This window comes from Hippoglossus stenolepis, chromosome 20, assembly GCF_022539355.2.
Source record: "Hippoglossus stenolepis isolate QCI-W04-F060 chromosome 20, HSTE1.2, whole genome shotgun sequence".
NCBI classification, from domain to species: Eukaryota; Metazoa; Chordata; class Actinopteri; order Pleuronectiformes; family Pleuronectidae; genus Hippoglossus; species Hippoglossus stenolepis.
Window position 1 is genome coordinate 926038 of NC_061502.1, and position 25660 is coordinate 951697.

The 25660-nt window shown below is 41.4% G+C and overlaps 1 protein-coding gene across 1 annotated transcript; it reads left to right on the forward strand.

Annotated features, from left to right (window-relative positions):
• The first annotated feature begins 822 nt into the window (after positions 1–822).
• slc35f1 (solute carrier family 35 member F1) lies at positions 823–16880 on the forward strand. The gene is made up of 8 exons (XM_035143314.2): positions 823–1274; positions 4512–4687; positions 5619–5746; positions 8723–8882; positions 9130–9286; positions 12465–12517; positions 12725–12879; positions 14737–16880. The coding sequence occupies exons 1-8, from the start codon at positions 1180–1182 to the stop codon at positions 14968–14970; spliced, it is 1158 nt and encodes a 385-aa protein (XP_034999205.1). The 5' UTR covers positions 823–1179; the 3' UTR covers positions 14971–16880.
• The last annotated feature ends 8780 nt before the right edge of the window (positions 16881–25660 follow it).

Below are 25660 nucleotides of genomic sequence, written 5' to 3' on the forward strand. Positions count from 1 at the left end.
GGTGGTTCTTTTTGTTTTTCCTGTTTTTCTTAGGATTGATTCTGTTTGAGATCGGCTTAAACTAAATTCTGTTGTACTTCGTATCAGGAGCAGTTGATGGTGGTGACAGAGGGTCTGAGTGAGAGTTAGAGGTAATGATGAGTTAAACCTGCTGTTTAACTTCTGTCTCCCTCTTGTGGCCGTATGACGGTACCTACACAAACCCTGTCAGAGGAACTTCCACAGTTCCAAGACAATAAGTCATTGTTCAGGCAGAGAAAATGTATGAGTGAAGCAACATATCCAGGCACCTGTCTGTCCTCGGTTCCTTCTCTCCAGTCAGCGCTCTGAGGAGAAGCCTCACCAGCAGAACTTTGTTTCTTTCACTTTCTCACTGTACATTTCTTTCTCATCTGCAGAACCTCTGGTTTTTCTGACATGCTCCCACAGCTGCTGTGGCTTGCTCAGCTCTGGTACATCATTGGTTGTTGTTAAAGCTCATGGCTGCTGGTGCACAGTATGGGGATGTCACCACAGAATCCAGATTCAAACTGCTACGCTGTGAGACAGATTCAATCAGCATCCCTTAGATAGGAACATGTTGGAGTCCTACACTCTAACATAAACTCTCAAACAAATACTTATTGCCAGTATCTACAGTATCTGTTTAACTGTATCTAAACTAAGTAAAAACATTCCATTCAAAACTACATAAACACATTTAATGGGTGGGGCATGGTAGGAACACTGTGACCCTGTTCAAAACCAAATGAACCACACAATAAGTCCAAGTAGTTCAGGACTGAGGTGTACTGGTCTCTGTCTACAGTCCAGTATGTGTGGCGCTCTGAGGAAGACGGGGGGTGCATGTTCACTCATCCTTCTGTGTTACGTCTTCATCCCATGAGGGTGTCTGGTTGTTGGAGCGCCACCTTGTGGTTACTTTGGCTTCTCCATATCAGACACAGGACCTGGTTGTGAATCCATCCCGTAGTTTGTCACCAGGGAAGAGCGTCCCAGCAGCAGCAGCAGCAGCAGCCCTGTTCCATCTGCGCACCGCTGCCTGCAGCACGGACACCGGCTCGGTCCGCCGCCTCTCCGCCGCTGAGGTGAGGCTGCACCCCGTCACCTCCTCCTCCTCCTCCTCCTCCTCCTCCTCCGGTCCTTCTGGGAGCACAATGCGCTGATCTCTGTGGCAGGATGATTTCTGTTGTTTCCACGGTGGAGAGCGTCCCCAGAGGTACGGGCACCCCGGCGCCCAGTCTCTACCAGCGGATCAGGAAGGTCTTAACCAGGTAAGATGAGCATCCCTTCACATTCGCTCCACGCTCAGTTAGCGTCAGTGACTGCGGGCAGGGGGCGGGGAGGGGCTCGCTCCTCGTTGGTCTCATGCACAACCTGTAACATCAAAGCCGTCAAATTCAGTCCGCCGCTGCAGGAGGTGTTGTGCAACAGATGTCAACAGCTGCAAACAGCAGCATCCGTTTGCAAGAGCGTCACATTGCGTGTGGTGAGGTGTTTGTGGAGGCGGTGGAGTGGGGACATTCCTGCACCCTATGGAGCCAGAGCAGAGCCTCAACCTGACTACCACGGTGGCTCCATCTGCCTGCTCTGAGCCTGAGCTGCACAATGGCTGCTGTCCTGTCCCTGTCTCTGCTGCCTCATCCATCCCCACCCACCTGCCCCACTCTCAGGGATGCACGTAAACTCCCTTTGCATTCCTCATGTGCTCAGGCACATACTCCTGGACAAGGAAACTCACACACATACACCTAGACCCTTTCCTGCCATCTGCTGCTCTGTGATCCCTGGCTTCAGTTACTCATCCCGGGGCCATTGGACTGTCTATCTGGCTGCAAGCTGAATTTGAGACCAGCATATGAGGCCCATGCCAGTGTGTGTTTGTGTGTGTGTGTGTGTGTGGAGAGAGAGAGAGAGAGAGAGAGAGAGAGAGAGAGAGAGAGAGAGAGAGAGAGTAGGTGGTGTTATCACTGCTGTCACAGACAGAGGGATGTGACTGAAATGAAACCTTTATTTGAGTGGTTAGTGGGCAGATGGACAACAAAGCAGGCTCACATACAGGCAAATGGAGGCACATGCTATATTGATATATAAGCCGATACCAACATGTTGCCTGATATTTATTCCCCCTTTTATTGGGATCCCTTCATCTGGTTCTTAAAAAGTACGAAGATACGGTATGTACAGAGGTATGTCCCATTCTCATTAATGCAAATCAGTGTCCAATTTGTTGAATATGTGTCTTTGTCAGACACGAACAGTACAGTGAGAGGACAGAAGGAAACCACATGTACTCCAACAAGATCTCAGTTACCACAGCACCTTTAGGTGAATGGGAGAGTGGCAGCGTGAAGGGAAGCAGCAAATCAGCAGATGCTGCATAGGCAAGCAAGCAATGCTTCAACGAGCAGATTCATGTATTTAAAGAGCTCAGGTTATACAGTAGTTAAGCTGTTAAAACAAGAAAGATGTACTTAATGAAGTGACCACTGTCTTCTGATTAACACATGTCAGGTTGTTCTGTAGTTTCTCATTACCTACTAGCTGACATATATGTATCTGTCAAAGGATAATATGGTGATCTACAGTGTCCATCGGTTTCTACTGAATAATGTCTCAATGCTGACCTTAAATGGGCACTTAGCTGATTTTAAACCTGCTTTTCATTGTTGCACTATTGATAGTATATGAAAGTGAAAAATATTTAATTTCCCACCATGTTGCCTCCATGGAGACATATCCGATGTTTGTGTGCCAAAAGTCGACCAAATGACGATCTTTACGTCACTGGAGACTTTTGTCAGCTCCCTGGTTGTTTGCTAGAACAACAGCATGCACCTCCACATCTTTGTGTGCCTTCGGATCAAGGGGGGTTAGAACGAGTTAGAATAACAACTAGGAGACAAAAACCCAATAGATATGGAAGGAAACTATATTGGAACTGTATTAAATGAGCCTGAATACACTGTGGAGGGATAACGGCATATGGAGGAGCCTCTGCTGAGAGTAAAGCAGCACCAGGCTGTGGGGATAGAGGTGCAGAGCTGCCTTACTGGGGACACTTGGTGGTGCTGCTGTGGAAAATATGCACCAATGGAAACAAAAGAGGAGTCACTATGTTGTGTATTTCCAACTCCAACATGAGGAAACAACCAAGCCGTTGGAAAATCAGATGTCTGAGCACAGAGTGAGCTCAACAGCGACTTTGTTACTGACACGGCAACGTTGTGAAAATATAAACGTTTTTTTATATTCCCATTCAAGACTAGCTTAGCACACACACTGCTTATTATGTTTGTGTATTTGTTACCCAGTGGTGATATAAGAGTTTAGCCTAAAATGATTAGCTCTGATCAGTTCTTTGCTGTAGTAGCAGCGGTAAAAGTAAGCCGGTACTGAAGGTGCTCCATACACCTAAAAGATTTCATATTCAGCACCGGGAATAGGGGACAACAGCTGGCTGCTAAAACCCACAAACAACAACCCCAACAGCTTCTAAATAGCTTCTAAATAGCACCAGTGTGTTTGTGCTCACATCAAACCTGTGCTGTCGGTTTTTAATCTGTGCTGAAGTGAACTCCACTGCCTTTTCTGTTCTGCTCATAGTCCTATGGTTTGAAATGGAGACTACAAACTCGTAGTTTTTAAGATTTTCCATAGGCTAACTTCTTCTTACTCCTACAAGTGGTATATGGACCCTGGCTCTGCTGATAGCGTTTGTAAATATACCAGAAGCTGAGGTCAAGCTTCAAATTGGAGAGGCCTGGCTCATTTATGTTGTAGTATTTCTATACGTTTTGGGGGAAAGGGAATACCACAGTCCTTTTTTTCTGATTTCTCAAGTCATACTGCACCATTTACATTTCTTTTATCCACCTTACATAGGTACACATATTTTATTTGAAGGCGATCCTCCCAGCAGTGAGTTATTCCTTTAATGCTGAACTCCAGCGACACCTTTAAATCTACAGAGCAATCCACATTTGCAACGTGGTCCAATGCTATCTGTGACGATAATAATAATAATAATAATCATAAAAACAATACCTTTTATTTGTATAGCACTTTTCAAGGAACTCAAAGACACACACACACTAAAGATGAATACACAACATAACGTTGTCATACATTAAGAGCAGTTCTGATGAGTCTTGAGTAGAGATTTGAAAGTGGACAGGTGTCATGTTTTCAGTGTTTGTTCACCTCTTGTTCCCCACTGGACAGATTGTTGATTTGAGTGGGTTTGGGTGTTGTGTGTGTGTGTGTGTGTGTGTGTGTGTGTGTGTGTGTGTGTGTGTGTGTGTGTGTGTGTGTGTGTGTGTGTGTGTGTGTGTGTGTGTGTGTGTGTGTGTGTGCGTGTGTGTGTTAATTTGCAACATGACAGAGACATACAGTATATATGAAGCTGAGTGATGCTGACGTGGTACTGGCTAATATTATTCTATTTCCTTGTGTTAATGATGTCAAATGAAACACTGATGAGCTTTGCCCATGTCCCCTGTCCTCTGCAGAGACCTCCTGGTGACCCTGGCTCTGGGCCAGGTCTTGTCCTTGTTAATCTGTGCTATTAGTCTGATCAGCAAGTACCTGGCTGATGACTTCCACGCTAACACACCAGTGTTCCAGAGCTTTCTCAACTACATCCTGCTGTTTTTGGTCTACACCACGACACTGGCAGTCAGGCAAGGTACACACAGAAAATACTTGGGGAATTGTTTGTGTGTCTGTGTGTGTGTGTGTGTGTGCATTTCACTCCTCCCTGTTATGCATATTAACACACAAGATATTTTCAAATTGTAAGTAATAGACAAACTAACAAATGTGCAAACACTCAAACAATAGCAGCATAGCATCAAAAAGTATAGCATGCACCAAATGAATATTTATGTATTTACCCCGAAACTTGATGGAAGGATGCGGAATGGGTCATTTTCATTATCCTTGATTCCTCTGAGATTAATGCAAGGATCCTGATGAAAACAATTTTAGGGGACTGATATCTATGAACTGTACAATTTGGTGCAGATCGCAAATATAAATCTGGATCTAGTGAATTTAACTGTGGTTTCATGAGGAGAACATTGGGCCTTTGGTGGAGGTAGGGACCCTACAGAGTTCTTTTCTAGTTATACAGAGAATACACGTAACTCATTTATTTAAACAAGAAACTAAATAATAATTAGCATACTGTACATAAGAGGAGGAAAAAAGCTTGTGTTGGCTGAATGAAAACATGCACATCAACCTGAAGCCTCACCATTAGAAACCAGCCTGAGAGTTTATGTATCTTTAGTGTCTGCATGAAGGTGTTGTTTGCATTCAAAATGGACTCAGTGTCTCATGTAAGCAAAATTCAGTATCTTGCCCAAGGACACTTCGCCATGCAGCCCCTCAGCCACAGCCGCTGTGCAGCTGATGCAGCGGCTGTGGGTGAAAATGATCACAGACTCCGATGATTCTTGACCCAAACTAGGAAGCAGGGAAGGATTTTTCATACTGTGCAGGGAATTCAGAATGTTCTAAGAAGTCCGGCAGTGTAAACAGTGTTTCTGTTCTGTTCCGCTGATGTAACCTTTATAAAACACTTTTTTCATTGTATTTGCTGTGTGTCACACCAGGAGAAGGGAACCTGCTGGCCATTCTGAAGCAACGCTGGTGGAAATACATGATTCTGGGTTTTATAGACATCGAGGCCAACTATCTGGTCCTGAAGGCTTACCAGTACACTACACTCTCCAGTGTACAGGTTTGTAGTACGTGTTTGTGTGTGTGTGTGTGTGTGTGTGCGTCAGCCTGTGGTATAATGTCTTTTATGGCTGATGTGGGAGCTTTGTCTGAGAAAGTAACCCTGGTGATTTGCATTACAAACTGTGGTAATGCTAAAGAAACAAGAATGCTCCTGGGTTGCATTGTTGTAAATGTAGTATTTTTACCATTGGATGGATCACATTACATTTTTTACAGACATTCAAGGTCCCACAGAATGAATCTAATGGCTCTATTTTAACCATCTGAGCTTATGGTCCAAATCTACTTTTACAGGAGAGAAAAGGGTTGCTGCACCAGATGCATGCTTGATTGTGTGTGATTCTATTAATTAATCAGGGATGTGTTTTTGGCATTACATGAAACAAACCAGTCAGTGTCCCATCTTCCATTCCCTTCAAAACCCAGGTACACTTGTACTTTGGCTGATTATAATGGGGGATTTTTGAAGTTCTCTGCAGAAGAAATGGTTTCACATGGGCAGATCATGTCTGTGTGTAAATGTAGATGTTTGTGAATAGTGTTGATAATGAGCCTTAAAATAACAGTCGGATACTGAACCACTGCAGGTTTTTGTTGGAGAGTAGCTTTCCACTGCCTCAAGATATCAATCCACTAACAATGATTAAAGGACTATATTTATGTGCCGCTTTTCTAGTCTTATTGTTCACTCAAAGCACTTTACACTACAAGCCACATTTACCCATTCACACACACATGCATACAGCAGCGTTACTATGTGCTGCACTTTTTTTCAATCCTACACTGCCCACAGCCATCAGGAGAAATTTGGGGTTCAGTGTCTTGCCCAAGGATAATTCGGCATGTGGAGCTGGGCATTGTACCACCAACCTTCTGGTTAATGGATGAGCTGGATTACCTCCTGAGCCACAGGGCCTGACCTCACCTCATTTTAAGGCCAAGACACCCATCGGTGCTCAGGTGATGGAAATACATTGACTATTTAAACAGCTTGGGCACTGAATCTGACTACTGTGTTGGTCTGGAACTAGCATAGACACTTTACAGGGGGTGTAAGAAAAGGCCCCTAATGACTGGTGATAAAATGAAATACTTCAACATCCACTTGATGGACATAAAATTCATGATTCCCAGACAGTACTCCCATCAGCCACAGCTGTACTTTGTAGTGAGTGCTAATTAGCTAATCCTTGCATGCTAACATCCTAAACTAAACCAAGATGGTGAATGTATAATGAATTATCCCTGCTAAACATCAGCATGATACCATTGTCAGTGTGAGAACATGAGCATGTAAGTTCACAGCAGCCTCACCGATTTGATGACCGTGATCTCTGTGCATTAGTGTGATGTGAAAGAAAAGACAGAAGAGCAACCCTTCCTCAGGTGACAGAAAATGTCAGAGCATGATGCGATCAGAGAGTTAAACAAAGAGGCATAGGGTAATGGGGCTGCAGTGGATAAACCCTTCATTGCAAAGGTCAACACACATCAGAGACTTGAATGGTATGAAAACCACAGACACTGGTCTGCAGAGATGTGGAAAACAGTCAGATGAGTCACTCTTTACCATATTCTCTAGAAGTGGGCTTGTTTGATGTATTCCAAGAAAATGGTACAGGCCTAAATGCTCCACCACAACTGTGAGTGGATCTGGTGGCTCTGTCAAGCTGCACCAGATCCACAGTAAAGCCTTTTACTGACATGGGTCCACTTGTCTTTTTAAAAGGTGTCTCTGCAAATCAATTCAAAGTTTCTCTGATTGATCACCTTCATCCTATGATGAACATTTTTATCCTGATGAAGGGATTTCTTCCAGGATAACAGTGTTCCCATCTATGGAGCGCAAGGGCTCACTGAGTGGTCTGATGAGTATGACATCTGTGAGTCACATGCTTAGGCCCTGTCAGTCCCCAGATCTCAACCCGACTCAGGAGTCATTTAAGACCAGTCCAACAGGAATCAAATAAAATGTACAGCGTAGCCATGTTTCTAGACAGATTATTATAATCATTATAATAATAATTAACATTTTTAAGGTCTTGACCTTGCTATGTTAAGTGCCTTGATATAATGTATGTTGTGATTTGGCGCTATACAAATAAAATGTAATTGAGTTGAATTGAATGGTAAATTAGCGGCAGTTCATATAAAATTAATAACTTTATAGACAGCGCTCTCCCGCATTATACAGTGTTAATCATATCACACACATATATCTAATTAACCCAGAGTGGTGAGTACTTCTGTTTGTACTGGGATGGTTCGGTTCTGTCGGTACGGTCTGTGTGATAGTTCATTTATTTTTTGTAAGTGGTATCCAGTGTGCTCTGTGTGCGTGACAGCACAGTCATATTCACTGCAGCGATTTTACACACACGCACACACACACGCACGCACGCACGCACACACACACACACACCACCACACCAACCCACAACACCACACAACACACAACACAACACACACATGAAAACTAAAGTTGTTCTTGGTGATACATGCATAGTGGCAGAATATTATCAAAAACTGTTAATCTCTTGTTTCTGCAACTCTGCTATTTAATGGTATCAGAGAGTAAGTTGTTTTATATCCTTTACAATGAAGGTTCTTATGGAACAGCTATGTCTAAGCACAAATCACACTGCTGGTCTTCATGTTTATGATAAGTGGATTTATAATCTGTCTTCAATTCACTATCTGACGTCTGCATCGCCACGTTCCCGTCTTCAAAATCTTCATACGTTTGGGTCACAATGTCAAGTTTGTTTTTATAGATCCCAACTTACATGTGAGAAGTGGCGTACCCATCTTTCGGACACAGTTTTGTGTGTTTGCCACAGTCTGACATCACCAGTCTGATGGTAAACCCAAGCAGGAGGAGAAAACAACAACAGAGCTGGAAATGACTGAAGCATAACTCAAAGAGTTCATTATTTGTGTGTGTGTGTTTGTTTCTCTGTGTCCTTCCTCTCAGTTGTTAGACTGTTTTGTCATCCCGGTGGTCCTGCTGCTGTCCTGGTTTTTTCTCTTGGTGAGGTACAAGGCAGCCCACTTTGTTGGGGCAGGGCTGTGCCTGTTGGGTATCGGCTGCATGGTCGGAGCTGATATCCTACTTGGTCGGCAGCAAGGCCTTGGTGAGCACCACCTCCAGACACAAACATAGTGAGAGTACACAGCACCATACATTTACAATGAATTCTGTTAGCCCCCTTTGACTTTGACAGGCATAGCTTTCCTGACCTCAATGTGACAAGTGCAAATACTTGTGGATGATGCCAGTTTGTTTGGGACGCAGTCGGCCTCCTGCTCATTTGATCACAGTAGTGTTTTTCACTTTTCATCTCTTACCCACTTCTTTTTTGTTCTCCCTCATTTGTCCAGGCGAACAGAAGCTATTCGGGGATCTTTTGGTTCTGGGAGGAGCAACACTGTATGGGATCTCCAACATCTGTGAGGAATTCATTGTGAAGAACCTGAGCCGTGTGGAGTTCCTCGGCATGATGGGACTCTTCGGATCCTTCTTTAGCGGCATCCAACTGTGAGTTTGTGTAAAATACTCAAGTAGATACACTCTAAAAACTAATGTCTAGGCTCAACAAGAAAAATTAACACAACAGTTTGCGTCGACCTTTTTTGAGTCATGGCAACTTATTATGAAATTACCTTCAACCAACAACCAACATTGAGTTAGGTCAATTAGCTTTTCCTCTGCAATGAAAGGTATTTTTAATTACTACTTACTTAAGGGGGTGATGAGGTGGGGGGTGGGCCAAGGCCATGTAGGGAGACTTCCAGTGCCTTGTTACGACACAATACCCAGGAAGCTCAATCGAGTCACTCAAGCATGACGTTTCTGACTTAGAGGAACCATAACAAAACGCGCAAGTGTTTTTTCCCCAGAGTTTTTGGGTTGGTAGACATGCCAGATACCCACATTAACCTGTAGAAGCACTAACAAAGTGGAATTTGCATGCTATGTCCCCTTTAAGACTAACGTAACGCTTTCACTGGTCATCAAGACTAGAAAATACAGACTATTTACTTTGCTTTGTTGAAATGTGATAGGGGGCGCTATTGACCCATTTTGCTACTAAATGTTGGCATATAAATTTTGCTTCAGGTTTGGGCATATCTGAGCATGTCAAGATTTTTAGTCGTGGACCTCTCGATATTGAACACAGTGATTTTGAAGTGAGTCTAATAGGTTCTGAGATGAATTAAAATACAACACCTATGACTTCCTGTTGCGATAAGGCTGTGGTCACAAGAGGCTATTTAGTACATCTGAGCCAGTATGTGTTCATGCGTTTCCATGGACGTTTAGCACTATAGGCCTATAGAGGCATAACTAGGTGATGGTTCATGACTCACCTGATCCATCCCCAACTATAGGCTTTATCATCAAGGAACCTAAGACACCATCTCTACATATAAGTCTAACCTTATATGTACAGATGGTGTCTGTCTCCAGAACCCAGAGGGGAAGCTGGTTCCACAGGAGAGGAGCCTGGTAGCTGAAGGCTCTACCTCCCAGTCTACTCTTACCGAGTCTAGGAACCACAAGAGAGCCTGTATTTTGGGAGCGAAGTGATTTATTAGGACAATACATTGCTTTGAGCACTTTATTATATGATGAGACTTGATTATTAAAAGCTTTGTGTGAGTGGAGCAGGATCTTGAATTATATTTTGAATTTTACAGGGAGCCAATGCAGAGAAGCTAAGACAGGAGTAATATGAACTCTCCTTCTTGTTCCTGTCAGCACTCATGCTGCAGCATTTTGTACCAGCTGGAGGCTTTTCACAGACTTACTGTGACATCTTGATAATAAAGAATTACAATAATCCAGTCTAGCGGTAACAAATGCATGGACTAGTTTCTCAGCATCCTTCTGTGACAGGTTGTTCCTAATTTCATGATATTATGCTGTTGAAAGGAGGTTGTCCCAGAGACTTGTTTAAAAACAATAAAACCATAATTGTTTCAGAAGATTCAAAAATTGTAATTACATTTAAATATAAACAATAAAAAATGTAGCCTTCTAACTTCTTTAGTCCCCATGTGACCTCTTGGGTGATTACTGCAAATTAGCAACAGTTGCTGCACTTTTTGGGGGGATTTTTTGCAACCTAGCTCAATTCAATATCCTTTGTCTGCCTCAAATATCGCCAGAGAAAATTAGGGTTGCAAGTCTCTGGAAAAGTTTTTTTGAATGGGGTTGGAAAGTTTGGGAAAACCCTGAATTAAACTGCACAGCTGTAAATAAATTAAACAGATGACCACATTGGCAATCTACACCATCAATCAACATTACATTACAGCTAAATGAATCCCTAATTATAATCCAAATATCCAATAATAACAATATACAACACAAATATTTCATACAACAATAGTTATATTCAAGTGACCAGTCCTCAAAGGTGTTTTTCAGGTACCTCTACCCAAGGTAGAACAAAACACAACCATATTTTTGTCATTAATTTATGTCATGGAATAGATGGTTAGTGTAAACATGTTTTATACAGAACTGGAAAGAAAATGATCAATTTATTGACTGACTCATGAATGAAAAAGTGCTGAATAAAGGAGGAGTGCACCAGTAGTGCCCTGTGTCAGAAAACTCTACTTATGGTCTGCATGGGTTTTTGTCAGCCATGTTGCTCCCACATTTTCCTTTAATAACCTGCAATTGACAAAACAGTTTAAGAACACATTCGAAATTAAATAAGTGATAATAACTGGCCCTGAATACCTGTGGAAGTATCATCTTGGGATTTTCTCAAATTCAAAGATGAAGTGTTAGATTTGTGTAGCTAATAACAACAATCATTTTCCTCAAGTGAAACACAAGACAAATACACTTTCTTAGATTTGGACCAAATACTAAATGTCCAAACAAGCCAGTGGAAATCAATATATCATTGGGACTCTCCACTGCTGTATCAAACAACAGGGACAAACAGCAAACATAACGACTTAAGCAAGTGTTAATGTGATGAATGACTAGATGACTAGTGTATTTCATAAAGGGATTCTACAGAAGAAAAATCTATTTCTGGATTTCTTTTCTGTACAGAGAAAGGAAGATGGTTTGAGGCATTCTCTACAGTTATGTCCCACCACCAGGTACTGGTAGGCAGGACATTATATTTCCATGCTGGCATGAGTCAGTCTGTTACTCTGTGACTGTTATTCTTGACTTTGACTCCTGACAGGCAATGCTAACTTTGTTTACCCTGGCAGCAGGGAATTGTTTTCACCCTGTGTGTGTGCCCAAAATAAATTAGCAAAGCATGGACAGATTTTCACCAAACTTAATGGCAATATTACTTGGGAGGGTATCTCCAGATTAACCTTTTTTTAACTAAAAACATTTACCAAGGTGTCTCTGCAAATCGAGAAGTTTACGAAGTCTAAAGCCTACAATAGGCTCCTCGCCAGTTGGCCTCACACCATGAGGCTTGGTTCTACACCTCAGGCTGGTGAGGCCTTTCAGCATTGGAGCTGTTCAGACCCACCACCATGGTGTTGGCAGCTAACTTTACCAGACTGGGCTCCAGTGCTGCCGGTAATTTAGAAAGTTGTTTCCTGCTCTCTCTACCTGAGGTCATCCTGTCAGAAAGTCTTGAATCCAGTTGGAGATGGGGATTAAGCTCCGGGTCCCCGAGGGAACAATGCTGTTCTCTAATCTCTGTGTATGTATTCTCTTGCAGGGCAATCATGGAACACAAGGAGCTGCTGAAGGTATCCTGGGACTGGCAGATAGGTGAGAATAGACAGACACACACACACACACACACACACACACACACACACACACACACACACACACACACACACACACACACACACACACACACACACACACACACAACCTGAATACCTCCACATCATCTATAAGTAATACAGAAGTAGTTTAAAAAAGCAGTGTCAATGCAATGCAAAATCGGCTGCTCTCTCTGTGTGTTTGCAGGTCTCCTCTACGTTGCTTTCAGTGGCTTCATGTTTGGCCTGTACAGCTTCATGCCCGTGGTGATAAAGAGGACGAGTGCCACCTCAGTCAATCTCTCTCTGCTCACAGCTGACCTATACAGCCTCTTTTGTGGTATCTTCCTCTTTCACTACAAGGTACTATCAAAGAGCCATGCCACATTGGTGTTGATTTGATAATGTGTAGGTTAAAAGATGTGCCAGAGATCTAGCATCACACACCTAGACCGGCACAACACACTTACCGAACTGTCAGTCCGGATGTAGGCACTTGGTTTTGACAATTAGAAAGAAGAACATGCGGAATAAAACAACAATGTGATTGTATTGCATGGATTTTGATCATTGGTTTAAAACTGTCCATCTTGACTCAGATGGTATTGAGGTGATACCTCTGTGGAGGACCTATGTCCATCCAGTGTGTCAGGAATATTTGCCTTTGACTGCATCTGTGACAGACAAACCTGTTCCTTGTTATCTAAAGACAGGAAACAGACTGACAGTCCCTGTAACGCTGAAGTATCATAAGCTCAACAACTGTTGCAAAGTCTGTGTCAAGTATTTTGATCATAAATACAAGATGGGACCCCAACCCAAATTATGTCTGACCATACTCTTCCGCTGTCTATCCTCCTGGTCAGTAAGAGCTTGTACCAATTTGTACTCGGTTTTGGCTGCCTGTTGTCAGGCTACCTTCCATTGGTCACCCCCTTGGCATGCCGTGAGTTTGTCTGCTTTGTTTGCAGGTGACGATTTTGTTTGTCACATGAAGGACATAATCACAAGCACTGAATTGAATTGGAAGAAGGCCAGTGAGAAGGGAGAGAGAGAGGAGAAGGCCCCATCTTATCAACACTTCCCTGTCAACTGGCTGTTTACCTAACTCTCTTAAAGGCCCCATATTTCACAGCTTTCTGGGATTTAATTCTAGGTATTGGTTCTCCTAAGATGATATATCAGTGGTTTAAAGTCGAAAAAACTGCTGCAATGTGTATTTCCATGTCCTCTGTTCTGCCTCTCTCTGGAGCTGCAGACAGAACAGGCTGTTTTCGCCTGCCTCTTGAGCCCCTCCTCTGATTGGCTGACTGCACTTTGAGTGACACGCGACCAGGCCTATCACCGTTTTGTAGAACAGAATTCCTCCCAAATTCATAGTTTGTGCTTTTCCTCCCTCTCTCTGCTGGATCCAGTTCTGACACTACTCAACTATTATTAGTAGTAGTAGTTTTAGTAGTAGTATTAACTAACGCTGCTATCAATTCTTACTTGTTGTGGGAACATCTCTACCTTTTTATGTAAAGTGCCTTGAGATAATTCATATTGTTCTATAAAAATGAAATTGGATTGAATTGAATATGGCCTCTTCCTGTTAAAGAAAGACAGAGGTTTTATTCCAGCTACTTCCTCGTCTCCAAGTAGACCAGGGACTTGGAGTTGAGACAGCTAAATTCAATGTATCTAAAGTTGCTTTCCTTTGTATGCTCAGGTTGGGGGCATTGTTTCAGGCTGTAAGGACAGGTGATTGGTTCACGACAGTGGACCTTTGATTTGGCTACTTACACTTTCCCATCAGTCCAGATTACAGGGGGTTCCTCAGGTGGTTCCCACTGAAGGCAAGTGGTGACGTCGCACCCACTGGTGGGATTATTATGGTATAACACTCCTGACCCAAGGGTCCCATGGTTAGAGGTTTACTTTCATTCATATATATATATATATATTAAGAAAACATTTTTTTAACTGGTTTACACCAGCTGGTTTAGTTTCAAACGCCGCCGCAAAGTCAGATTACACACCTAGCAGGATCACATTCAATTTGAGTGACTGTTGTTATTGTTTGAAACAGAAAGGTGATGAAAAGTTTGAAACCACCTTATCATCAATACATATATTGAAGAAGAGCTGGCCTGTAATAGCTCACTGACCACTGTCTATATTTACAGGATAGGGTTTGAACCAGTGTAAAGCGGCATACTGTCTGTCTCTGTGTTGCAGTTCTCTGGCCTCTACCTGTTGTCATTTTTCGTCATTATCTTGGGCTTGGTCTTTTACGCCTCCTCATCTACCTATGTGGTCCAGGATCCACGAGTCTACAAGCAGTTCAGGAACACAGGCAGCCAGTTGGCCAACGACCCACCCCCACTTAGGCCTGGACTACCAGAACCTTCTGTCACCTACACCAGCCTGGGCCCCGAGCCGGCGGAAGAGCTTCCTGTACGTGTAGCCTAAGTTGATCTGAGAGATCTGGGAGCGTTTGCTCTGTCAGCATGGTGCATCAGTGCGTCAGCTGCAGCGTCTAGGTCATATACAGAGAAGAAGTGCTGGCTGTACCCAGAATGCTGAGTATCGTAGCTGCACAATCACCCAGGTAGGTCCAGGTTTTCATTTTATGGCCTGTACTGAGCGATGGAGTCTTCACCTGCTCAGTTATGACAAATTTATGTACCCAAATACACAAATGACCAGAATGTAATTAAATCAAAAAGCAAAGCAAGTGAATATATTGAGTTCACTGTGATCAAAGACTGAGTAGACCATAGTGACTGTAAATTATCATTCATGTAAATAGATGGTATTGTCATTTGAATGGTTCTCCTCCTTTCTTTTTATATCTGTCAAGAATGTTTTTGAGTATTCCCTGTGTATATGCTGAAGCTGTGTTCATCATATTGAAGTCTACAGTGTTTCTGAATCCACCTGCTCCAATTCAGTGACAGATTTGGTCTTTTCAGTCTGTTTAACACACTGGAGTCACTTGTGTTCATAGTAGTGGCAGACAGCTCCTCGTGGTTCATCAAACAACTTTGTCACCAAGGTACTACATTTTGCTGTGTATTTTGAACATGGATATATTGTAGGCTGGTATAAATATATTTGGATATCATATATTTAAGTTTGAATACTTAAACACCAAAAAACCTTTCAGTATTTCCCCTCCAGAAGGTCATTGAGAAGTAGAATTTACAGAAAATAATTCAAACAACTGATGAAAAATTGAAGAACTGAGTTCATGACCTCAGCATTTCTACAATTCTGGTTATTGCCCTGAATTAGATCTTTTTCTTTTCTGTTAGTATTAAATAAATGTCAAAATACAATCAAAGCAGGGGGCACAGCGTTTGTGATAAGATAGGTTTGTTACTGTGGTGTGTTAGTGTTCTCTCTAAGTCTGCAATATGGACAAAGACAAATGTGAATCTATTTTACATAACATTATCGAGTCTGCCTTCATTACAAATACAGCTCCCATTGCTGTAATCCCCAGACTTCGCAACATGGAAATTTGAATTTTTTACACATGTTCCGGCCTCTCGTCTAGAACTACATGAAAAAGCTTGTTTTTAGAAACCAAGCATCATTCATAACCACTGTCATTGGCTGAGGTGCGCTGGCTGCATCACGTAGTGTTTGGAGGACATTGCCGTATCTTGCGCCATGTTAAATCGTAATATGGAAAAGAGCTTTGACAGACTAATAGAAGTGATTGGAGTCAGAATCCATGGCCCCCTCCTCTCACTGTGTGTATATATACAGTTTATTGCAAAGTTTATCCGACATGATTATGAGGCTTCAGCAGTCTGGGTCAGTGAAACCAAAGTGTTTCGGCAGTGTCTGAGCTGCAGTGAGGGGAAGGGACACACTGAGGAAATTTCACAATAGAAATTCAGTAACTAGAAAAAATTCCCTACATTTTTCTCCAGTGTCATATTAGCCTCAGATAAACTTTGGATTGTATTTTTGCGGGGGAAATATCCTGTACATCAGAAGCACATAAAGGAAAGATCTCTTAAGAGCCAGATTGAACAAAACCTGTCCTTTCATTTGGAGTGAGCTGTAGATGTGTGGTAAGAGGCCAAGGCCTTGCATTTACATAGAGTAAAAGAATTGATCAAACGACTGCTTCTCACATTTTATTGTTATGTACTGTTTAGTATATTGTTGGATGTATTATGTCCTTTTGAAGTCAGAGAGATCCTAGTTTGGTTTTGACGGGTAAGGAGCTCACCATTATTGATTATTGGGTTATTGTTATTTTTGCATTCTGTGTGTGTATTTTGAGTTTTTTCTATGTAAAACAAATTTTTAAAAAGTTGATTGCAAAAGAAAATAAACTGAAAAAAGCAGATTGGTAAAATGTTTTTGGGCTTATGATTTATTTTCATTTGTAAGAGAAAGATTGTGTTATTTATTCTCTCAAACGTGAACTTGTCTTCCTCCAAAGCTGAATTCACTAGATTTTGACCACTAGGGGGGAAGTTGTTCCTGCTGACTTATACTTCCAGAAGTGTGAATTATTTGACTATATGGAGCTCACTTATTGTTCCAGTAATAACAAGCACACTTGAAATTGAAATAGTTTAAACACTAAACGACAGTTGCTTCCTCTATACAGTGACCTCAAACCAATAGATGCGATGGATTATATCCAAATATCGATCCTTACTTACTACAGCTGATACCAAACATTACACAGAAAATAACTTCATCCTATACGTCCACTTTCTAAATCAAATGCTCCATCTCCTTTTAAAATCATGAATTCTACACCAAGGATGGTGTCAAAAAGCCTCAGTACCTTTAGTCTGAAACTAAGGTTGTTCACCAGAGAACACATGAGAACGAGAGGAAACCACAATAACATTTATTTGGAACAGAGGTTTTTTTCCTCTCGTTACTCAAGAGTGTGGTCTTAGAGTTCACTTTCAGTCTTATTGATTTCACATTTCACTCAAAACTGCTCACACTCAATATAGTTCTTGCTTGTTCTTAGATTCGTTTTGATTTTACGTTATATTACATACCATTTACTTGATGCTTTTATCCAAAGCGACTTACAATAAGTGCATTCAACCATGAGGGTCAAAACCCAGAACAGTCTTCTCACTCTTCATCACAAACGTAAGAATCACATTGAAACTCTGATTGTAATCCTGGTCTGTTTCTCTGTGATTCAGCGGCCTCTTCATTGTAATCATCCTCATGTTTTCAGAATAGCCTCTTTCTTTCGTCACTGAGACTTTTACATCACAATGGCCCTGCTAGGACCTGCTTTTAACACTTTGGGTGATCCAGCAGGGGGAGCTCTGAGAACGTACCTTAACATTTGTTTGTGTGTATGAAACACTAGGGTTTTACAGTAATTTCATACAATGCCTTTTTGTGGCATTCACTGCTGAACTAATGCGTAACACTGTTGCTGGTAGGAAATGACTGTGGAGATACTGATTACTAACTGTCGATGTGTCATCATGCTAATACCTCTCCCATTATGTGTGAGTCACTGTGGTGTATAGACATAGGTGATATGTTCTGTTGTATTCACAACTGTTTTATTTCAATACAGATCATCAAACAGCTGTGAAAACTGACAAATAAACTAAAAATAGAAACACGTTTCTAAATACGGATAGAATGGAGCCACATCAGTAATGAGAAGTTTATAACTTCAACAGGCTGAATACTTGGACTCCTCTCAAACATCGAGCCTTCCTGTGTGAAGTCCCACTCTCTGGTTTACTGGTCTGTTGGACGTCAGCTTCAGTAAATGTTATTATAAACTGCTATTATGTGAACATGTTTTGAGAGTTTATTTCAGACTGGAATAGCTCTTTGTAAAAGCTGTGGATTTATCTGCCAAAATGTGCCCTTCTATGGTCTGTTACTGTTATCCTGTGCACACAAGGGTCAGAAATCAAATAGTGGGCCACTAGCTTATTGTGCTTTTTCTTGTTTCCAGTGTCTCTAGCGAGACAACTGCATATGCACGTATCAGGCAACCATGAACACCACTGTTTGAACACTAGAATCAAATGAAGATTAAAGGAGCACAAAAGATCAATAATGTATGTAACTAAAGTGTATTTAGTATTTAAAGATGACTGTGGCTCTTTCTTCTTTTTGGGCAGTTTTGCTGAACCTGACGTGTTTTGAGAGGAATCATCTCTCAAGTGGATTATATGGCCATAAATATGTGGACAATCTCAGAAATTGCATAGATCTTGTTGGTTAAACATTTGATTCCAGAACTATAGGCATGCTGGTATAAGACCCTTTACTCTTTTAGATTGGTATGGTCCATTAAATGGTCTGTATTTATATAGCTTTTTTCAAGTCTTGATGACCACTCAAAGCACTTTACACTACAGTTTATTGACTTTCCCCCATTCACACACACATTTCTTCATACAGTGCATCTATGGGCAATACTGATGTTGCCCGATGAGTTAAGAGATGAGTTTGTCTCCATTCCAAAGGTGTTGGATGAGGTTGAGGTCAGGGTTCTGTGCAGGCCAGTAAATTCTTCCATGGGACTTGAGGAAAAAGCACTTCTATATGGACATTTACACCGGTTTCCTAACAACATGTTCCCATCCACTGTGAGTCCTGTGTCTTCCAAAATGTTGTGTTATTTTTAAATATAGTTGTTTTCCCAAATGTTGTTTGGGATTTGTAATGTTAGTAGTGTAGTTGAGCAACAGTGACCCAGTCTGAGGTTTGATTACAGCTGGTAAAAGATTTGGCTGCAGGTAACCTGGTATAATATGAGTGCTACATTCCCTTCACAGAACAAAGGAGATACCAGCAGAAAACGTATTAGGCAGATGAGGCAGCCTGATGAGGAAATGCAATTACTCCAGGATGTCTGCTAAATGTCCGAAAATCTGCTCCATCACATCTGTCATCAATCCTATCACCACTCACACCAGTCCAGTGGGGGTTTCAGTCCAGTGGGTGTTTCAGAGTGACCAGTCACAATCCTGCTTTTTCTTATATGTAAATGGTAAATGGTCTGTATTTATATAGTACTTTTCTAGTCTTGATGACCCCTCAAAGTGCTTTACAGTATAGTTTTGCCATCCAGCCACTCAACACGCATTCATACATTGCATCAATGTGCAGCACTTTCTCTGTCATTCATCAATCATACAATGAAGGGGGACAGTTGGAGGCCATTTGGGTTTCAGTATCTTGCCCAAGGACAATTTGGTACGCAGAGAAGGGAAGACGGGAATAGACTCTGTTTGGGGACGACCTCTTGAGACATAGTCCAGAACAGTGTAATCAATTATCTAAACTCCAAGCATGTCTCAAGGACATAAAAACCTGGATGACCCGCAACTTTCTCTTATTAAACTCAGATAAAACAGAGGTTCTAATACTTGGCCCTAAACACCTTAGAGATACATTATCTAATGATATCGCTGCGCTAGACGACATTGCCCTTGCTTCCAATGAAACAGTCAGGAACTTGGGAGTGATCTTCGATCCCGATTTGTCGTTTAATTCTCACTTAAAACAAATTTCTAGGACCTTTCACTTACGTAACATCTAAAAAATCTGACATGTCCTTTCTCAAAAAGATTATCATTATAATCAGGCTCCAGCAGTAAGTTGTTAAAGACTCTGCAGCTTGTCCAAAATGCTGCAGCACGTGTCCTGACAAGAACCAAGAAAAGAGACCACATTTCTCCTGTATTAGCTTCACTTCACTGGCTTCCGGTTAAATCTAGAATAGAATTTAAAATCCTCCTCCTCACCTTCAAGGCCCTTAATAATATGGCACCATTACACCTCAAAGAGCTGATAGTACCTTATCAACCCACTAGAGCCTACGTCTCTAAAAGTAGAGTATAGGAACCAGAGCTTTCAGCTATCAAGCTCCTCTCCTATGGAATCATCTCCCACTTTCAGTTCGGGAGGCAGACACCATCTGTACGTTTTAAGAGGAGGCTTAAAACCTTCCTTTACGATAAAGCTTATAGTTAGAGCCGGTCCAGGCTTGATTTGGACTGGCTGATCGTGATAATAATGGCGGACCCTGTATCATGTTGGCATCTGATAATGGTGGTGGACCATGACCGAGGTGGCAGCTGATGGTGGATCCTGGTGGAGGCAGTGGACAATGACTGTGGACTATAGTGGCATCCGATCTTGATGGTGGATCATGATCGTGGTGGCTGCTGACCATGGACTATGATTACAACAAGACTGCTTGATATATAATATTTCTCCTCAGATACTCGCCCATTACTGACAATAATCCATCAATTCATTGACCTTGCATTATGCTACAAAATGTTTATTCTAATCAATGCTGTAAATACCCTTATCTTTCTGATGTTCTCCTTTACACGTGGCATCTATTGCACTTCTGTGCGTCCTGGGAGAGGGATCCCTCACATGTGGCTCTCTCTGAGGTTTCTACCTTCTTTTTACCCTGTTAAAAGGGTTTTTTGTAGTTTTTCCTTACTCTTGTTGAGGGTTAAGGGCAGAGGATGTCACACCTTGTTAAAGCCCTATGAGACAAATTGTGATTTGTGAATATGGGCTATACAAATCAAATTTGATTAATTGATTGATAGGCGCCCCAAACCTATTTTTGATATATTATGCTTTATGCCATAGTCACTTAGAGTTCTTCTCCACCCAACTAATAATGATTGGCTGGAAGGAGGCGAGTCACTTTTAGTCACCAGACAGTGTAATCAGACTTCTATGAAGTAGGTATTTGTCTGCACCAGTAGGAAACTGTGGGTAAAAACATCACTAGTAAGGCTTAGCTTAAAAGCGTGTGGCAACGGTTATTCGTGTAACAACCGACACAAAAAGACTAAATGCTTTTTTCTTTGTAATAAATAAATACATTCTAAGTCCAACGATGCTAACCAAATTTTAAATGTCTGATATTTGTGTGAATCTGGACATCCAATCGGAATAACAGTTGTAGTAGGATGGGTGGGTGGGGAAACAAAGATAAAGACATCAAAACATTTAAATACATAACATGTGACCCTCCTCTAACCTCCAGTCCCAGTCTGACACACAGTTGGTGGAACTTTAATGGAGTCATTCATCTCTTGTCGCTGGCATATGTGCGATGCAGGGCTGCCCACCTCCCTGCATGTTGCTGCCTAAACGGATTTCAGAGAGGACGGAAGGAAGGAAGGAGAGTGAGAAAATGACGGTGAGGAGAGGAAGCTGTGACAAAGAGAAGAGAAGAAATCCGTTCACCACATGATGCAGTCTTTAAGCTGAGGTTCAGTTGGTTAACTGATGAGGAGTTTTTCATCAGCCAACTAATGATTCTCTCTCAAGCCACTGGGTCTTATCAGACGGACCGTATGTATACCTGCTATCCAGCTGACGCTATATGAGCCTGTTCTGATGTCATTACAGGACATTGTTGCACATAATTGCCTGCATGCAAGTCCCTGATTTGATTAGGAAAGCCTGAATACCAACGCAGTCCTGCAGACATGGTGCTCAAGACCTTGGAGTGGACATAGATGATGTCATATAGGAACATGTATATCAGAGCATGCTAGTATTATATCCGTATAATAGAGCAAACAACTGCAATTCACATTCCTGCATCGCCTTCAGATATCCCCTCAACTCAGAAAGAAGATGGACCCAAAGAAATCGGCCATGCATATTAAGTGTAGTAGGATGGTTGGCACCTTTATACACACCATATATGGACCTGTGGAGTTGGACAGAATTTCTGGGCAAAATTAGTTTTAAAATTCAATCTGCTCTTCACTAAAGAACTCAACTTGGATCCTGTATATCTAGGAATGCCACATTCACAAAGCAAGGGGACTTACGGACAAAAATAGCTGCAACCTATGCTGCACATGAATGCATTTTACAAAAATGGGTTTCAGATAAACCACCAACAGTTTAAGAGGGGCATCAGGCAATATTCAAAATATCTGACATACAGTGCCTTGCATAAGTATTCACCCCTTTGGACTTTTCTACATTTTGTCATGGTATAACCACAGATTAAAATTTATTTCATCGTGAGTTTATGTAATGGACCAACACAAAATAGTGCATCATTTGGAAGTGGGGAAATATTACATGGATTTCACAATTATTTACAAATAAAAATCTGAAAAGTGTTGAGTGCATATGTATTCACCCCTTTACTGTGAAACCCCTAACAAAGATCTGGTGCGACCAATTGCATTCACAAGTCACATTTGCAAGTCACATAATTAGTAAATAGGGTCCACCTGTCTGCAATTTAATCTCAGTATAAATACACCTGTTCTGTGACGGACTCAGAGTTTGTTGGAGATCATTACTGAACAAACAGCATCATGAAGACCAAGGAGCTCACCAAACAGGTCAGGGATAAAGTTGTGGAGAAATATGAAGCAGGGTTAGGTTATAAAAAATATCCAGAGCTTTGAACATCTCTCTGAGCACCATAAAATCCATCATAAGAAAATGGAAAGAATATGGCACAACCGCAAACCTCAAGAGGAGGCCGTCCACCCAAACTGAAGAGTCGGACAAGGAGAAAATTAATCAGAGAAGCAACCAGGAGGCCCATGGTTACTCTGGAGGAGTTGCAGAGATCCACAGCTGAGGTGGGAGAATCTGTCCACAGGACAACTATTAGTCGTCTACTCCACAAATCTGGCCTTTATGGAAGAGTGGCAAGAAGAAAGCCATTGTTGAAAGGGATCCATAAAAAATCCCGTTTGGAGTTTGCCAGAAGCCATGTGGGAGACACAGCAAACATGTGGAAGAAGGTGCTCTGGTCAGATGAGACCAAAATTGAACTTTTGCCTCAATGCAAAACGCTATGTGTGGCGAAAACCCAACACTGCCCATCACCCTGAGCACACCATCCCAACAGTGAAACATGGTGGTGGTAGCATCATGCTGTGGGGATGCTTCTCTTCAGCAGGTACAGGGAAACTGGTCAGAATAGAGGAAAGATGGATGGAGCCAAATACAGGGAAATCCTTGAAGAAAATCTGATGCAGTCTGCAAAGACTTGAGACTGGGGCGGAGGTTCATCTTCCAGCAGGACAATGACCCTAAACATACAGCCAGAGCTACAAAGGAATGGTTTGGATTAAAGCATGTTAATGTCTTAAAATGGCCCAGTCAAAGCCCAGACCTCAATCCAATAGAGAATCTATGGCAAGACTTGAAGATTGCGGTTCAGAGACGGTCTCCATCCAATCTGACTGAGCTTCATCTTTTTGCCAAGAAGAATGGACAAACCTTTCCATCTCTAGATGTGCAAAGCTGGTAGAGACATACCCCAAAAGACTTGCACCTGTAATTGCAGCGAAAGGGGTTCTACCAAGTATTGACACAGGGGGTGAATACTTATGCACCCAACAGATGTCAACTTTTTGTTCTCATTATTGTTTGTGTCACAATAAAATTTATTTTGCACCTCCAAAGTACTATGCATGTTTTGTTGATCAAACGGGAAAAAGTTTATTTAAGTCTATTTGAATTCCAGTTAGTAACAGTACATAATGGGAAAAGTCCAAGGGGTGAATACTTATGCAAGGCACTGTACATATGTATTGTGTATTTGATCTTATTTGGACTCACATTCCTAAATTATATGAGACCTAGGTTATCTAATATACAAACATTGATACATCGATTTATTTTCCTTTATTTTCCCACTGTGTGCATGTGAGCTAAGCTTGTGCTGTACTATGTGTTCTACCTCAAAGGTCTGTGTTTTCGGGTGAGAGTTAAGAGGGAAGGGGAAACGTAGGAAAAAAAATAGAAATGTTTATATGTTAATAATAACAAATAATTGTTCCAATAATAAAGATGTGTTTCCTAAAAAGAAAGCCTGAATAGCTCCCCTCTACACAAAAAACAAACTCTTGGCATGTTGTTAGCTGTCAGGAGTTGTCCACTAACCAGTGGTATAATTCAGAAAGTACAAGGTAAACATGCCATACCGAGTTTAATATGTTTGTTTTGTGAATAAATATATGTTTGTGATTAAGATTATTTATTTATATGGGTGTGGTCTTTAAGCAATACAATTGAAGTAAATGGTGACCGATTCTTCAAATGTAAAAAAAAACATAAAATGCCTCCGTACTGCTCCTGTGGTGTCATCCAAGTGCCCTACACTTTGGAACAATCTGCCAGAAGAGATTTCGAAGAGATTCAGTTTTATACATTACTCTTCATATTTTCATTGTTTAAATGTTAAAATATTTCAGATTCTATTTATAGTATTCGTGTTGTTGTGGAGTTTACTCCATTGTACTTAAAATGTACAATGAAACCAGTATGGAGGAGAAAATGTATCCAAATTTAATATAATAGTCGCAAAAATGTCTCAACATATACAGTATGTATGTGATGTGTATTGTGTGATCTCAGTATACCTGCTACTTTTTATTTTTGCCATTGTGACAACGGGACAGAATTCAACAGTTATCCGTAATCAACTATCCATTTCCTCATCTATTCCATTTGTACTGCACAGTCACATTGATTACATCATACAGTCTCCTGGGACCTATACTCCTTACAGAGTGCCTTTGAAGGACGAGTGATACGGAATACTCTCTTCGTCTGTCACTTTATTCATTTTTTAAATTACTATTCATATGAAACATGTTACTACTTATTCTCAGGATTGTTTTCAAGCAGTGAAAGCTTGTTATAAATGTAGAAATGATGTGTTTTCTGTGACGTGACAAAACCCCACATCAAGGATTCTATCACAATGTGTTAATTTAATTAGCCTATTGATATTACAATGATTTGCAGTAGTTGTCTGCTCACACCATACAACCACAACGGATCTGCTATTCACTTTTTGTTGGAAGTGTTTTAGACGGGTGTTCATTCAAACCTATTGAAAAATTAAAAGAGACAATTTCCTGCCACCAGAAAATCTCTGCTTCTGCAAGCTGAAAGTTATCACAGCTCAGAATGTGTTTTACTGAACGGTTGAGAGACCGAGCCCACCTGAGAGGTCCTGTTCTCTCAACTGCTTCTTTAGCAGCCATCAATGAGGAGATCTGAGAGCTCAAAGATCTAGAAACAGTAGCACAACTATAGCTGTTTTCAGATATGTCTTTGGGAAGATCTGCAGAGATTTTTTCAATATCACATCAACAACGGC

Bases quoted from the DNA above. Each gene is read 5' to 3' on its own strand.
- slc35f1 (XM_035143314.2), top strand. From the start codon at position 1,180: ATGATTTCTGTTGTTTCCACGGTGGAGAGCGTCCCCAGAGGTACGGGC. The intron at 9,287-12,464 runs GTGAGTTTGTGT...ATTCTCTTGCAG, and splicing joins TTCTTTAGCGGCATCCAACT to GGCAATCATGGAACACAAGG. The intron at 12,880-14,736 runs GTACTATCAAAG...TCTGTGTTGCAG, and splicing joins TCTTCCTCTTTCACTACAAG to TTCTCTGGCCTCTACCTGTT.